Genomic DNA, 14628 nt, shown 5'->3' with positions numbered 1-14628 from the left:
TTCTGCTCTGGGTTCTACACTAGGGTAAGCACTATTTCAATTGTAAACTGCATGTATGATAGATACAACCTAGGATCTGGATATTCAGTTGAACAATGATTCCATATTTTATGATGTCATAACTATTTCAACAACTATTTCCTGCTTTTTCCAAACATTTGACCTCAAAAGATGCTGATGAAAATCTCCTTGATTTTTCTTTTCCTGGCATGTTGTAAGTAGACTGACTATTTAGGCATCTGCAATACATATATATATTAGTTTGGGTTTCTTCAACTACTCTGCATTTTCAACGGATTTCCACTTTTTACAATACAATAATTAAAGAAACACCATATAGAGAGTCAACTTCATAGTCATAAATGACTGAAAAGAGGTCAGTTATTTCCAAATACCATAACAAATCAATGTGTGATGTATATGAACAGATTCATTCTTACAACTTTTTAGTTGGATCAAATGAATCTGAAGATTGACTGAGGAAATAATGCAACAATAATGCTGTGATTAATGAGATTGTTCCACTTACTGACTTCCATAATTACATACATGCTGCTGAACAAGACCAAGAATAGATGTGTTTTGGATCATTAGACAACAGATTATAGCAATTTGTCATTAACATTTATGAAATTTGAACCTCTTGCAAGAAAATATTTATGAATTATTGTAGAAATCGATTCTAATCAAGCTGATCATTGGTTAGTAGTCGGTGATACATGTTGTTCCAAACCTGTATTACTTTGTTTCTTTCAGGAACACAAAATAAGAACATTTAAGGAATGTCCAGACCATGCTCCAGACCAAGACAGCATGAGTATTATGTAGATTTCTCTTGAATTGTTAGAAAATCTCCAATCTCATGTCAAAACAAAACACATCCGTCATGGTGCTCTTGTGAATGTGCGTTGGAGATTAATATTTTGTAAATAAAGTGGAAAATTGTGTTTTTTGTGCAAACAAGTCTTCATAAAATTGAGTTTAAACCTTACAGGTCTTACAGGTTTGGAACAACATGAGGGTGAGGATTTAAAGACATTTTTGGGTGAACTTACCCTTCAAGCATTACAACAGGTGTTCCCTTTCGAAGTCGAAATTTGACGCTACGCCAGGGAGTTGAAATAGCGCCAACTCCATAACATAGCATCGAAGTTCTATGCCATCAGCGAGTCTGAAGCACATGTACCAAACATGCCAATTTCATTGGCCAACGACAGTCCATGACGTCACAGGCGAAGTGCCCGTGAGTAAAAAAGGGTGCTTGTAATACACGTCATCAGCTTTTTTGTCTTCAAGAGCCACTTGTTTGTATGTGCGTGTTAGATAAAAGATGAGTGCACTCATTGTGTTGCATTCACGGAAAGCTCTGCCCTTGCTTCATTTTCTCCTGAGGGATGAGATTCTAATGTTTGCATGGAGCTCAAGGAAATCTCGAGGAAATAGGAGGCACTCATGGTAATGCATTACTCATCTTTATGGATATGTCTGCTGCTTTTGACACAGTTAACCACCAGTTATTCCTGTCAACTGTCATGACGAAGGGCATTTCAGGAACCTGGTTCAAGTCGTACTTCTCACGTTGGTCCTTCAGGGTGTCTTGGAGGGGTGAAGTGTCTAAATCGCAACATCTAGCTACTGGGGTGCCTCAGGGCTCAGTGTTTGGACCTCTTCTCTTCTCCATCTGCATGTCATCACTAGGATCTGTCATTCAGAAACATGGCTCTTCATATCACTGCTATGCTGATGACATACAACTCTACCTCTCATTCCAGCCAGATGATCCAATAGTAGATGCTCACATTTCAGCCTGCCTGACAGCCATTTCTTGCTGGATGAAGGACCATCACCTTCAATACATTGCAAAGACAGGACTGCTTGTGGTTTCATCCAACCCAACACTGTCTCACAACTTCTTCAGATAGGTTCGTCAACCATAACTCCATCCAGGACAGCCAGGAACTTTGGAATTGTGATTGATGATCAGTTAAACTTCACAGGCCACATGGCAAGAACTGCCACAGTCATGCAGATTTGCCTTGTACAACATTAGGAAGATATGGACCTTCCTATCAGGACCATGCTACACAACACATTGTCCAAGCTCTTGTTCTATCCAGACTGGACTATTGCACAGCATGTACTGTCAAACATCTGCAACTGATCCAGAATGCAGCAGCAAGAGTGGTCTTTAACGAGCCGAAGTGTGCACATCACACCCCTCTTCATCATTTTGTACTGGTCCAAATTCAAGGCACCGATGCTTGCCTACAGAACATTATATAAAGTTATATTGTAACATTTATGTTTTGATTACATCTCATAGCTGGTTTTTGGCTTAGAACACTTTGAGGATTTTTTTCCCCCTCAAATTCTTTTGGTGAGAATGATTGGAAAAAAATGGTTACACGTTTTTTTTAAGGTGACATAGTTACATTGTACTTACATATGTACTGAGTAATATTAATTAACTATGTACTTACTATAGAGTTACAATTAGGGTTTGGTTTAGGGTTGTAATTATGCATAATTTACTGTTATTACTATAGTAAGTACATTTAGTAAAGTGTAACTACGTCACCTTAAACACCTTTCAGTGGTACTGAAAAAATATTTACCGAACAAAAGATGTTAATTAAAAAAAATAAATGTTGAAAAATAATGTTGTGTTCTTAATAGTTTTATTAAGTAATAATCAATTTATAACAGCAATAAGACACTGAGAGTATTCTATATTGTCCCTATAGTTTCAAATGGTACTCTTTTGGTAGTGTAACTAAGTCCACTGGAGGCGAGCACAGTGAGAACCCAAGTGCAGTTTTAATAATATTCCAAACATAAACAAAAACAAAGACGTGGCTTGACATGGTTTCCCAACAGACACACTCACCAATAGCAGGTTACATCAACAACAAAGCTAGACAAAATAACAATGAAACATGAGGGCTATTTATACAAAGAGACTAATGACAAACAAGGAACACCTGTGAACAATCAAGACAAAGAACCAATTACAGGACAGAACTGAAACCACATGACTATAACAACCAATGAAAACATGACACATGAGACTGGGGAAGCACATGACATTATCACAAGAGGGTAAGGGAAATCACATGACACAAAAGCACATGGCAAGACAAGGAAAACAAACAAAGCAAAGAAACAAAGCATAACTACAAAAATAAACCATATAACGTGAACCTGAAACAACACCAAAACAAGACATTACAGGTATTGACTATATTTACAATATAACAGCTTAAATTGAAACTCTGTTAAACCATTTGTCAATATATTCCTTCTTACAGTGTTTCTCATGGGTGTTTCCCTTGAAAATGATAAGAAAGCAACAGAAAGGAAAGTTCAGGAGGAGCGAATGAAAATCACCCAACCTGATAAGAGACTGACCATGACTGGAAGAGGCAGAAAGGTCTTAACCCGGACAAGAGGAACTAAGCCAAGAAATGACATGGATTGCACCAGCATTGGAGGCATCTGTCAGCGTAATACCTACATTTGTCAGGGCAGATACCTAAAGGATAAATGTCGAGGAGAGATATCACGTCAGTGTTGTACACCAGGTCTGATTTTCCACTATTTGACTAGAATTTAGATTTGACTAGATGTTTATTGGTTTCTTTTAAAAAATTAGTCAGAATAACTTCTTTGCCTCTTTTTTAGCTGCAGCGTGGAGTACTTTGTGTGCTGGTAGTCATCACAACAGAGTGCGAGCTTGTGACAGCTATGGTTGTGGTGGCTTTAACTCCAAAAGGTATTTCAGAAACAGCATTTCTCCTGAAACATAATCTATTATATCCAAACACCTAAAATACCTTAAGTTACAATCATATGTTGGGATAATTGGTTACTTTTATTATGACAGCACCTATAGAGGCTAAATATGAACTTTTATTCTAACAGATGGAAGAATAGTGTTTAATGAATTTGCTTAGTAAAATAATATTTTAATGAATATAGTAGTACTTTATATTTTTATTACGTAGTAATCATCTTATTTAAACAATTAAAATAACACAAATACCATGAAAAGACGCGCCCATGGGTAGCGCCTTAGAAAAGACTACACATACTCCTGGTGGAGTGGGCCTTAACTCCCAGAGGCAAATAAAACTTGTGAGTTTCATAGTCTAGGGCAATCGCATGATCCCATGCAATATATAATGCTTTGAGGCTGCAACCATCAAAGCCCAAATAAATGAAGCCTCTCTTGCTCCTATGACAGAAACAGTGGAGGGAAGTATGACCAACTGAGCTGTATAAGAGGATGCCTTCAGAAAATAAAAATCCAGTCTACAGTGAAATAATACTTTGACCAGCCCAGAGGCAAGGTCAAAGCAAGGTGAGACAACAAAATGGGGCCTGCAAATGCCCTATTCTTTAAGAGAAGGTCCATAAAAGGACCACCTTAAGGGTCAGAAGCTCCTCAGATACTGACTCCTACAGACAGATCCCAGGAAGGAACACTCATTGGGCAGATATGCCTCAGCTGTCTGTCTCCACATAAAAAGCCAGATACTAGGGAGTGTCTCTCTAATGAAATGTCATAAAACGGCACACCAAAGCTGCTCTTGAAGGAACTCAGTGGACTGGATTCAAATGACACTGTTCACACCACAATGCAAAGAGTCACCACTTTGATCATTCATTTTCCTTGTGGAGGGAGTTCTAGCATTCAGGATGGTCTTGACCACATCAGTCGAGAGAGCGTAACCTTGGAATGGGTCCCCCTTCCAGACAAAAATCCACATCTTCCATATCTCAGGATGAGAGTACCATATTAAATCCTTTACTTGAGATGCTTCTGGTTTGACTCTCCCAAGGGAAGCCTAGCCAAAACAGAGCTATGAGCAATGGGTGTACTCTGTCTAGCCATAGTCTTGCCAGAACTCCCGGGAGCAGTGCTATTGGGGAAAGCATATCACATCATCACCAAGCACCATCACATCCAGCACCCATGGGGCTGAAAAATGAAATGAAAAAGAACCAGAGGGGACAGTGGGTTGTCTCAACTTTGGCAAACAGATTCACTTCCAAAATGGGGCCTGCAAATGCCCTATTCTTTAAGAGAAGGTCCATAAAAGGACCACCTTAAGGGTCAGAAGCTCCTCAGATACTGACTCCTACAGACAGATCCCAGGAAGGAACACTCATTGGGCAGATATGCCTCAGCTGTCTGTCTCCACATAAAAAGCCAGATACTAGGGAGTGTCTCTCTAATGAAATGTCATAAAACGGCACACCAAAGCTGCTCTTGAAGGAACTCAGTGGACTGGATTCAAATGACACTGTTCACACCACAATGCAAAGAGTCACCACTTTGATCATTCATTTTCCTTGTGGAGGGAGTTCTAGCATTCAGGATGGTCTTGACCACATCAGTCGAGAGAGCGTAACCTTGGAATGGGTCCCCCTTCCAGACAAAAATCCACATCTTCCATATCTCAGGATGAGAGTACCATATTAAATCCTTTACTTGAGATGCTTCTGGTTTGACTCTCCCAAGGGAAGCCTAGCCAAAACAGAGCTATGAGCAATGGGTGTACTCTGTCTAGCCATAGTCTTGCCAGAACTCCCGGGAGCAGTGCTATTGGGGAAAGCATATCACATCATCACCAAGCACCATCACATCCAGCACCCATGGGGCTGAAAAATGAAATGAAAAAGAACCAGAGGGGACAGTGGGTTGTCTCAACTTTGGCAAACAGATTCACTTCCACTCTGTCAGTAAATCATCCCCACCACATGTGGCTAGAGTCTCCATTCTCCAGGCCTCAGCCCCTGCCTCAACAGGACGTCTGCTTTCACATTCAGATGTCCCAGGATATGGACTTTTCTCAAAGTGTGAGTAGTCTGCCCTGAGCCCAAAGCGAGGTATGCTGCACCAACTTGTACAGTGGACTCGAACGCAACCTGTCTTGGCAATTTATACAGTATATATGACACCACCAATATGTTGTCTGACCAGACAAACACATGGTAGCCCCTCAGGTCTGGAAGAATGGGCAGAAGTACCGCCAACATCTCCAGGCAATTTATTGGCCAAGTGAGATGACAGATATTCCAGAGTCCATAGGTGGGCGACCTTCGAAGACTGCACCCCAGCCTATGAGAGAGGTGTCCATCAAAATATTTTTTCAATGGCAACATGCCCTCAATGGGACACCCTGAGCCAAAAATTCTGGTCTTCTCCACAGAAGAAGGGTACGAAGGCACCTGCATGCAACCCTTATGACTCGCAGAGGGTGCCACCAAGGATGAAAGCCTCTGCTTTTGAGTCACTATTGTAATGGTCTCCACACAAGCAGGAGATGAAGTTGCCTGCACCATGGTTGAATCCCACTGCACTCCTAGAAATGTTATCTCCTGTATTAGAGAAAGCAATTTTTTCCTGGGATTCAATTTGAGAGCTGCACTGTAAAGAGATTGTTGTAAAATGTACAGTAACTTACTGGCAGCTGGTGAACCTATTTAATATTTCAATTAACTGCCAGAGCATATAAGCAGCCACTCCCCTTGCTCCGGCATCAGCTATTTTGGCATCCCTCCACTTCCCCAACTCCAGTCGCAACAGAGTTGCTGTGTCTATGCACTTCGTAATGGTGTGAAGTGACAAAGCCAGCCCAGAAGGAAGAATCCAAAATTGGTATGTTTTGCCCACCCAAGGACCCCGACGTCGTGGTGGCCGACCTCGAGGGCGTGGGGCAGGTCTGTCCGGGTGGCTGGAGTGGAAGGCTTGTAGCAGGTTGGGATCAAGGATGTCGTTCCGCGGGACCCACGACCGCTCCTCTGGCCTGTAGCCCTCCCAGTCGACGAGGTATTCCAGGAGACCACCACGGCGCCAGGAGTCCAGAATTTCCCGAACCTCGTAAGCAGTCCCATCCTCCAGAAGAAGTGGAAGGGGGGGCTCGGCGGCTGTCACGTCAGGCTCTGTGGAAGGAGAGAGAGAAGGGTGGTGAGGTTTGAGTAGAGACACGTGGAAAGTGGGATGAATCTTATATTCAGGAGGAAGCTGAAGACGATACGTGACGGGGTTGATTTGCTGAAGGATGGTGAATGGGCCAATGAAGCGGGGACTCAGCTTCCTGCATGGCAGACGCAGTCTGATGTCCCTTGTCAACAGCCAGACCTTCTGCCCAGGTTGGTAGTTGGGAGCGTTGGAGCGACGAAGGTCGGCTGTCATCCTGCGTCTGAGCAGGGCCCTCTGCAACTGATGGTGGGCTGAGTCCCACACCCTCTCGCTCTCCCGGAACCAGTAGTCGACGGCAGGAACATTGGAGGGTTCCCCGTCCCAGGGGAACAATGGGGGTTGGTAGCCGAGTACGCATTGAAAAGGTGTTAATCCGGTGGAAGGTTGACGGAGAGAGTTCTGGGCGTACTCGGCCCAACCCAGGTACTGGTTCCAGGAGTCCTGGTGGCCGTGACAGAAGGTACGCAGGAAGCGGCCGATCTCTTGGATTTTCCATTCCGTCTGCCCGTTCGTCTGAGGGTGGTATCCCGACGATAGGCTGACGGTCACACCCAGGAGCGACAAAAAGGCCTTCCAGACTCGGGAGATGAACTGGGGGCCCCTGTCAGATACAATGTCCTCGGGGATTCCATAGTAGCGGAAGATGTGGTTGAACATTAACTCAGCAGTAGTGAGAGCGGTAGGTAGACCTTGGAGAGGGATCAGCCGGCAGGCCTTGGAGAATCTATTCACTACCACGAGTATGCAGGTATGACCTTCAGAAGGTGGGAGATCCGTCACAAAGTCAACTCCCAGGTGTGACCATGGTCGCTCAGGAACGGGCAGAGGATGGAGCTTGCCGGCCGGCAGATGACGAGAGCTCTTCGAGATGGCGCACTCCCTGCAGCCCTGCACGTACCTTCTGACATCCCTGACCAAGTTGGGCCACCAGAAGCGTGCTTTAAGCAGCGAGAGGGTTCCATTGACCCCCGGGTGACCAGTGCCAAGTGATGAGTGAGCTGCGTGGATGAGTTGAGTGCGTCGTGCTCTGGTGATGTACTGGAGACCTTGAGGGCAACCCGGCGGAGTGTTGGAGGAGGCATTGGAGGAGGGCAGAGTCTCTTCAGACCATTGGATGGGACTCACAAAGATGGTTTCTGGGAGGACGGTTTCAGGAGCTTCAGACTTCTCATCAGGAGCATGGAGACCGGATAAGGCGTCAGCCTTGAGGTTCTTGGAGCCGGGACGATAGGAGATGGTGAAATCGAATCTTGAAAAGAACATGGCCTAGCGGGCTTGTCGGGGTTTAATCTTTTAGCAGCTTTAAGATACTCCAGGTTTTTATGGTCGGTTAGAACTTGGAAGGGGTGTTTGGCTCCCTCCAGCCAATGCCTCCATTCCTCCAACGCGAGCTTGACGGCCAGGAGTTCGCGGTCACCGATGTCATAGTTGACCTCCGCCGGGTTGAGCTTGCGGGAGAAGAAGGCGCATGGATGGAGTCTACTTGGTTGCCCCTGCTGCTGTGAAAGTACCGCTCCCACTCCTGTGGTAGATGCGTCTACCTCTACGATGAAGGGCCGGTTGGGATCAGGGTGGACGAGGAGGGGAGCGGTGGTGAAGGCTTCCTTAAGGGCTTCAAAGGCTTGTGTGGCTTCTTCGGACCAGGACAGAGACTTGGGCTGATGGCGTAGAAGGTTGGTGAGTGGGTAGACGATGGAACTGTAGCCCTTGATGAAACGGCGGTAGAAATTGGAGAAGCCTAAGAAGCGTTGGAGTTCTTTTATGGTAGTCGGAGTGGGCCAGGACCGGATGGCGTCCACCTTCCCCTCGTCCATCCGGATGCCACTGTGGTCAATGTAGTATCCAAGGAAGTGGACGGACGACTGGTGGAAGGAGCATTTTTCCGCCTTGAGGAACAACTGGAACTGCCGTAAGCGTTTGAGGACCTCCGCAATGTGGTGGCGATGTTCGGCCAGGCTCCGGGAGTAGATGAGGATATCATCGATGTACACCAGCACAAACTTATGGAGAAACTCCCGGAGCACCTCATGAATGAAATCCTGGAATACGGAGGGGGCGTTGACTAGTCCATAGGGCATGACCAGGTATTCATAATGGCCAGTGGGCGTGACAAAGGCGGTCTTCCACTCGTCCCCCTCGCGTATCCGGATGAGGTTGTACGCGCTGCGGAGGTCCAGCTTAGTGAACACAGTGGCACCACGGAGATGTTACAGGGCCGCTGGGACGAGGGGAAGTGGGTAACGGAACTTTATGGTGATCTTGTTGAGTGAGCGGTAATCAATACAGGGCCGCAAGCCTCCGTCCTTTTTGGCCACGAAGAAGAAGCTGGAAGCAGCAGGGGAAGTAGACGGACGGATGTATCCTTGCTTGAGGGCCTCGTCGATGTAGTCCTCCATGGCCTTCTCCTCCGGCACAGATAGGGGGTAGATCCTTCCCCGTGGCACTGGTTCACCCGGTAGCAGATCTATGGCGCAGTCCCATGGCCGGTGTGGAGGCTCGTTGTGGGCAAAAGACATCGCTGAAGGGGGCATAACAGGCTGGGATGTCGATGGATCGTTTCTTGATGGGGCTTTCAATGGAAGTGGCACAGATGGAGACTTCTTTGGAACGTGGAGATGGAGGAACAGGAAACCCGGAGAGGCAGGTCGAGAAACAGTGTTCGCCCCACTTCAGGATCTCGCCCTAGAACCACGTCAGCGGTGGATTCCTCCAGAACCAGCAGATGGATATCCTCGACATGAAGGAGGCCTATGCGGAGTTGCAGAGGACCAGCACATCGGGTGATCTTTTTGCGGCCTAGGGGTTTTCCGGTAATGGAGTGGGCTTGATAGATACTAGGCGAAGGCGAGGTTTTGAACTTGAGTTGACGGCAGAGGGACCCGGAGATGAAGTTCCCGGCTGACCCTGAATCGAGGAGCGCAACAACTGGAACAGACATATTGGCAGCAGTAAGGGTTACAACGGTGGTGAGTGGTTTCATCTGGATTAAAGAGGGAAGGATGGCACTCACCAGAGGTCTTGGAGGGTGTGTTGGGCATGCGGAGAGTACATGCCCGGGAGAGGCGCAGTAGAGGCATAAGTTCAGGGTCAGCCGGCGTTGTCGTTCTGCAGGGGTGAGTCGGGAGTTTTCAACTTGCATAGGTTCGCTGGCTGGTTCTGGGGAGCTGACGGGTTCGGACCGACGGAGGAGAGGTTGAAGTGGTGGCTGGCCCTGGTGCTCTTCAAGACACGACTGCATACGAGTGCCCACACGGATGGCGAGTTGGATGAAGCGTTCGAGGCCGATGTTGTCCTCGTATGCAGCGAGATGCAATCGCAACTTTGGTTCTAACCCCTGGCGGAAGGAAGTGATGAGGGCTTGTTCATTCCATCCGCTACTGGAAGCCAGGGTACGGAACTGCAAAGCATAGTCACTCACAGCGTTAGATCCTTGCTTTAATTTATAGAGTTTCTCACCGACAGATGAATCCGAAAGGGGTTTTCCAAAGACTTCGCGGAAGTGAGAGACGAAGGCTGAATAGGATTTCACCACGGGGTTCTTTTGAATCCAGAGTGCGTCTGCCCAACGGAGAGCTTTACCTTGTAGCTGCGAGATGATAAATGCGACTTTAGAGGTGTCAGTGGGGTAAAGTTGCGATTGCATCTCCAGGACCAGCTCACATTGCAGGAGGAATCCGCTGCAATCCTCCGCCAATCCTGAGTAGGGCGCCGGCCTGGCCATGGGACTGGCGTGCTGGGTTGGAAAGTGCAATGAAGAAGTGACTGGGGAAGCGGCGGCAGGTGCTGGTGACGGTGGTTGTGGTGGAGTGAGTGCTCGGCGCAGCGCGCTCACGAGCTCCTGGAACGGGTCTTGTTGGCTCATGCTGATCTCCAGCCATGTTTTACTGGTCCGGTCTTCTGTTATGATACAGACGGCACGGAGGCAGAGGTAAAAGCAAGTATGGTGGTTTATTTGAGAAACAGCAATGAGCAGGTGAGTAAATGGAAGATGGAGAATTCAAATGAGATGATAGAGGTTTGATACTGTCCTTGTGATTGCAGATGGAGGTAGAAGTCGAGGAGATGGAGAATGGCTGACGAGGAACACTCACACACACGGAAGGAGGAACACAGGAGGGGAACTGGAGACAACGGAGCGTTAGGGATCGCTGGTAGCAGGTAAGTAGCAGGTAAGTAGCAGGTTGAGTCCTTGAGGTTCGCATACATGAGTCTGTACTACAAACGAGACCGGACAACTGGTGTGTGTGTGAGTGTGGGTTAAATAGTGCTGGTGATTAAGTGGCTGATGATGTGCAGGTGGCGATGATTAGAATTCCGGTGATTGGGTGCGTGGGTATTGACGGGAGGTGGAGCCTGACGTGTCTGTGACAGATATGATGAACAGGTGTTTTGTTGATATTATGTTGTGGAGTTTATTATGGCCGAAACGCTTTGTTGACCAATCAGAATTCAGGAACGAAATTGCAAACTTTTATACATTTGTTATATAAAAGCAATAAGGCACCTAAAGTCATGCTAAATTGTCAATATAGCCCAAAAATGAAATCATTAACTCACCATTGTGTCGTTCCAAAACTACTTTTTTTTTTTTTTTTTCTTCTATAGAACATAAAAAGAAGATGCTGTATTTTGAGAAATGTCTCAGTGTTTTAGTCCATACAATGTAAATCAATGGACACCAAAACGGTTTGGTTACCAACATTCTTCAAATTATCATCTTTGGTGTTCCAGAAGAAAGAAAGTCATACAGGTTTGGAATTAAATGAGTTTGAGTAAATGATGACAAAATTTTAATTTTTTGAATGAACTATCCATTTCACGGTTCACAATATAACATCATACAATAAAATTAATATAACATATTTTAATATAAAGGTGAGTTGTATTTATGTTTTTATTTTTTTAATTTGTAATGACAGATGTGTACATTTAAAATATGTGCTCATATTGCAGTCAAAGTGCAAAGACAACAAAGTAAGCCATTCATAGTTTTATTTCCCCATAAAGTGTAAACAATGCTGTCCTACGGAGCTATCAAAACATTTTCCTGTTTGTTTAAGCCAGGGGTGGGGAATGTTGATCCTGGAGGGCTATTGTCCTGCAGAGTTTGGCTCCAACCCTAATTAAAAACACCTGAAGCTAATCAAGGTCTTCAGGATTACTAAAGTTACAGGAAGGGGAGTGTTTTTTTCAGGGTTGGAGCTAAACTCTGAAGGACAATGGCCCTCCAGGATCAATGTTCCCCACCCCTGGCTTAAAGAAGCCATCGAATTGAAAATTGAATTTATCTTGGCATAGTTGAATAACAAGAGTTCAGTACATGGAAATGACATACAGTGAGTCTCAAACTCCATTGTTTCCTCTTTCTTATATAAATCTCATTTGTTTAAAAGACCTCCGAAGAACAGGCGAATCTCAACATAACACTGACTGTTACGTAACAGTCAGGATCATTAATATGTACGCCCCCAATATTTGCATATGCCAGCCCATGTTCAAGGCATTAGACAAGGGCAGCCAGTATTAATATCTGGATCTGTGCACAGCTGAATCATCAGACTAGGTAAGCAAGCAAGAACAATAGCGAAAAATGGCAGATGGAGCAATAATAACTAACATGATCCATGATAACATGATATTTTTAGTGATATTTGTAAATTGTCTTTCTAAATGTTTCGTTAGCATGTTGCTAATGTACTGTTAAATGTGGTTAAAGTTATCATCGTTTCTTACTGTATTCACAGAGACAAGACTGTCGTTATTTTCATTTTTAAACACTTGCAGTCTGTATAATTCATAAACACAACTTCATTCTTTATAAATCTCTCCAACAGTGTAGCATTAGCCGTTAGCCACGCAGCACTATCAAACTCATTCAGAATCAAATGTAAACATCCAAATAAATACCATACTTGCGCGATTAGACATGCTGCATGATGAACACTTTGTAAAGATCCATTTTGAGGGTTATATTAGCTGTGTGAACTGTGTTTATGCAGTGATAGTGTCGAGAGCTCCGGGGGCGGAGAGTGCGAGCAATTAAAGGGGCCGCAGCCTGAATTGGCGCATTTCTAATTATGCCTCAAAATAGGCAGTTAAAAAAAATTTATTAAAAAAATCTATGGGGTATTTTGAGCTGCAACTTCACAGACACATTCAGGGGACACCTTAGACTTATATTACATCTTGTAAAAAAACGTTCAATGGCACCTTTAAGCATTTTTCATAACAGTAACTACAACTCTTGCTTCATTGATGCTTTTTAAAGCATGTGATTTATCTTGTATCTTCAGTGATGGGGGTATCCACAAGGGAATTGATATTGTGTGTGGTGATTATGGCATCATCAACGCTCCTTTTTCTGGAAACCTTGGTGGTCCTGTTGGGAGAGCAGTGGGAGACTGTTCAATATGATGGTGTCAAACTCTATAACAAAGGTAAATGGCACAATGACTTCCGTGAAACATAAAATTGTTATAATAATAAGTTAAAATAACTATTCATCTGTTTATGAACATGTCGTTACTTTATGCATTTTAAACTAGTTTTTAAACTAGACATACGCTTATCATTAACCCATGTTACCTCCCTCTACATCGACTGCTGTAGCAGAAATGCTGACCCATACCAATGTCTTTATTTATTTACTTAATTACTCATTTATTCTGTGTCTGTGTCCTCAGTGCACTGTGTGAAGATCTTCAACATCCGTCCATATGGTTACTTTGGCTCTGTTGTTCAGGGAAAGGCCATGGGTTACCTGTTACCACAACAGGAGAATTTCTCTGGCATCACTTCACACCTGGAACTTCAGATGTGTGACGGCTCTGATCCCTCGCCCTTCATATGAGACACGTTTATGGAAGATTACACCAGTCATTATAAATGCTTTTCATTAGTGCATGGCTTCAACACTTAATTTAAATAACATAATAAACTGACTGTTTTTACAAGCAATACAACATGTAATAATTTCATGAGAATGAAAGTAAAGTACCACAAGATGGCAGCACTAATCTACAGAATAACAGGGAAATAACTATAATAATTATTATCATTAATCCCATAATTGTTATTATTATTAGCCTATTATCTTTTTTTCTGCACACCTACTTATTCACTTGATTTACATTTAAATTATGTGAAAATAAACATCTCAGACATAGATTTGTGATCAAATTATTTAATGAGAATATGTTTGGTTTGATCATCAATGTTTGCAAATACATCTCAATTTTATTTTTTCGTATACTGATATCCCTCCATATGACATTTACTGTTACTTCTAGCTTCATTTTATTGGATGACTAACATTGTCCCTGCATAGGAAAGATAGGTGCTCTCTGAAGAAAATGCAGTTGTTATGGTAACTATTTTTTTAGGCATCCCAAGGGGGAAAATTGCATGCATGATGCTGCATAATCGATTGTGGAGGAAGAGAAAAAAACATGTTATGGCATTGGCAGGCCTTGTGTTTGTAACACAGTTCATGTTCACTGAAATAAAAGTAAAATATTTTTGCAAATGTGTGCCTTGAGCTATATACACAGAGGGTAAAAACTGCATTTGTGTCAAAGGAAATGATTGTGCGCTTTGCCTTTAAGTTGGGTTGGTCTCAGATGAGCAAAATGACGAATCAT

At 44.1% G+C, this 14628-nt stretch overlaps 1 protein-coding gene across 1 annotated transcript; it reads left to right on the top strand.

The window, feature by feature from the left end:
- The first annotated feature begins 3119 nt into the window (after positions 1-3119).
- Positions 3120-14573, top strand: LOC125253576 (leukocyte cell-derived chemotaxin-2-like). Its single transcript, XM_048167596.1, has 5 exons — positions 3120-3231; positions 3309-3581; positions 3682-3772; positions 13282-13425; positions 13672-14573. Exons 3-5 carry the CDS (start codon positions 3745-3747, stop codon positions 13836-13838), a joined length of 339 nt encoding a protein of 112 aa, XP_048023553.1. The 5' UTR covers positions 3120-3231; positions 3309-3581; positions 3682-3744; the 3' UTR covers positions 13839-14573.
- The last annotated feature ends 55 nt before the right edge of the window (positions 14574-14628 follow it).

Source organism: Megalobrama amblycephala, linkage group LG18, assembly GCF_018812025.1.
Source record: "Megalobrama amblycephala isolate DHTTF-2021 linkage group LG18, ASM1881202v1, whole genome shotgun sequence".
NCBI lineage: Eukaryota > Metazoa > Chordata > Actinopteri > Cypriniformes > Xenocyprididae > Megalobrama > Megalobrama amblycephala.
This window is presented reverse-complemented; position numbering and strand designations above follow the sequence as displayed.

What these genes read in the sequence shown, in the direction of transcription:
- LOC125253576 (XM_048167596.1), top strand. Translation starts at nt 3,745, where the DNA reads ATGGTTGTGGTGGCTTTAACTCCAAAAG. An exon ending in GGTGGCTTTAACTCCAAAAG is followed by an intron (nt 3,773 to 13,281) that starts GTATTTCAGAAA and finishes TTGTATCTTCAG; the next exon opens with TGATGGGGGTATCCACAAGG. An exon ending in TGTCAAACTCTATAACAAAG is followed by an intron (nt 13,426 to 13,671) that starts GTAAATGGCACA and finishes CTGTGTCCTCAG; the next exon opens with TGCACTGTGTGAAGATCTTC.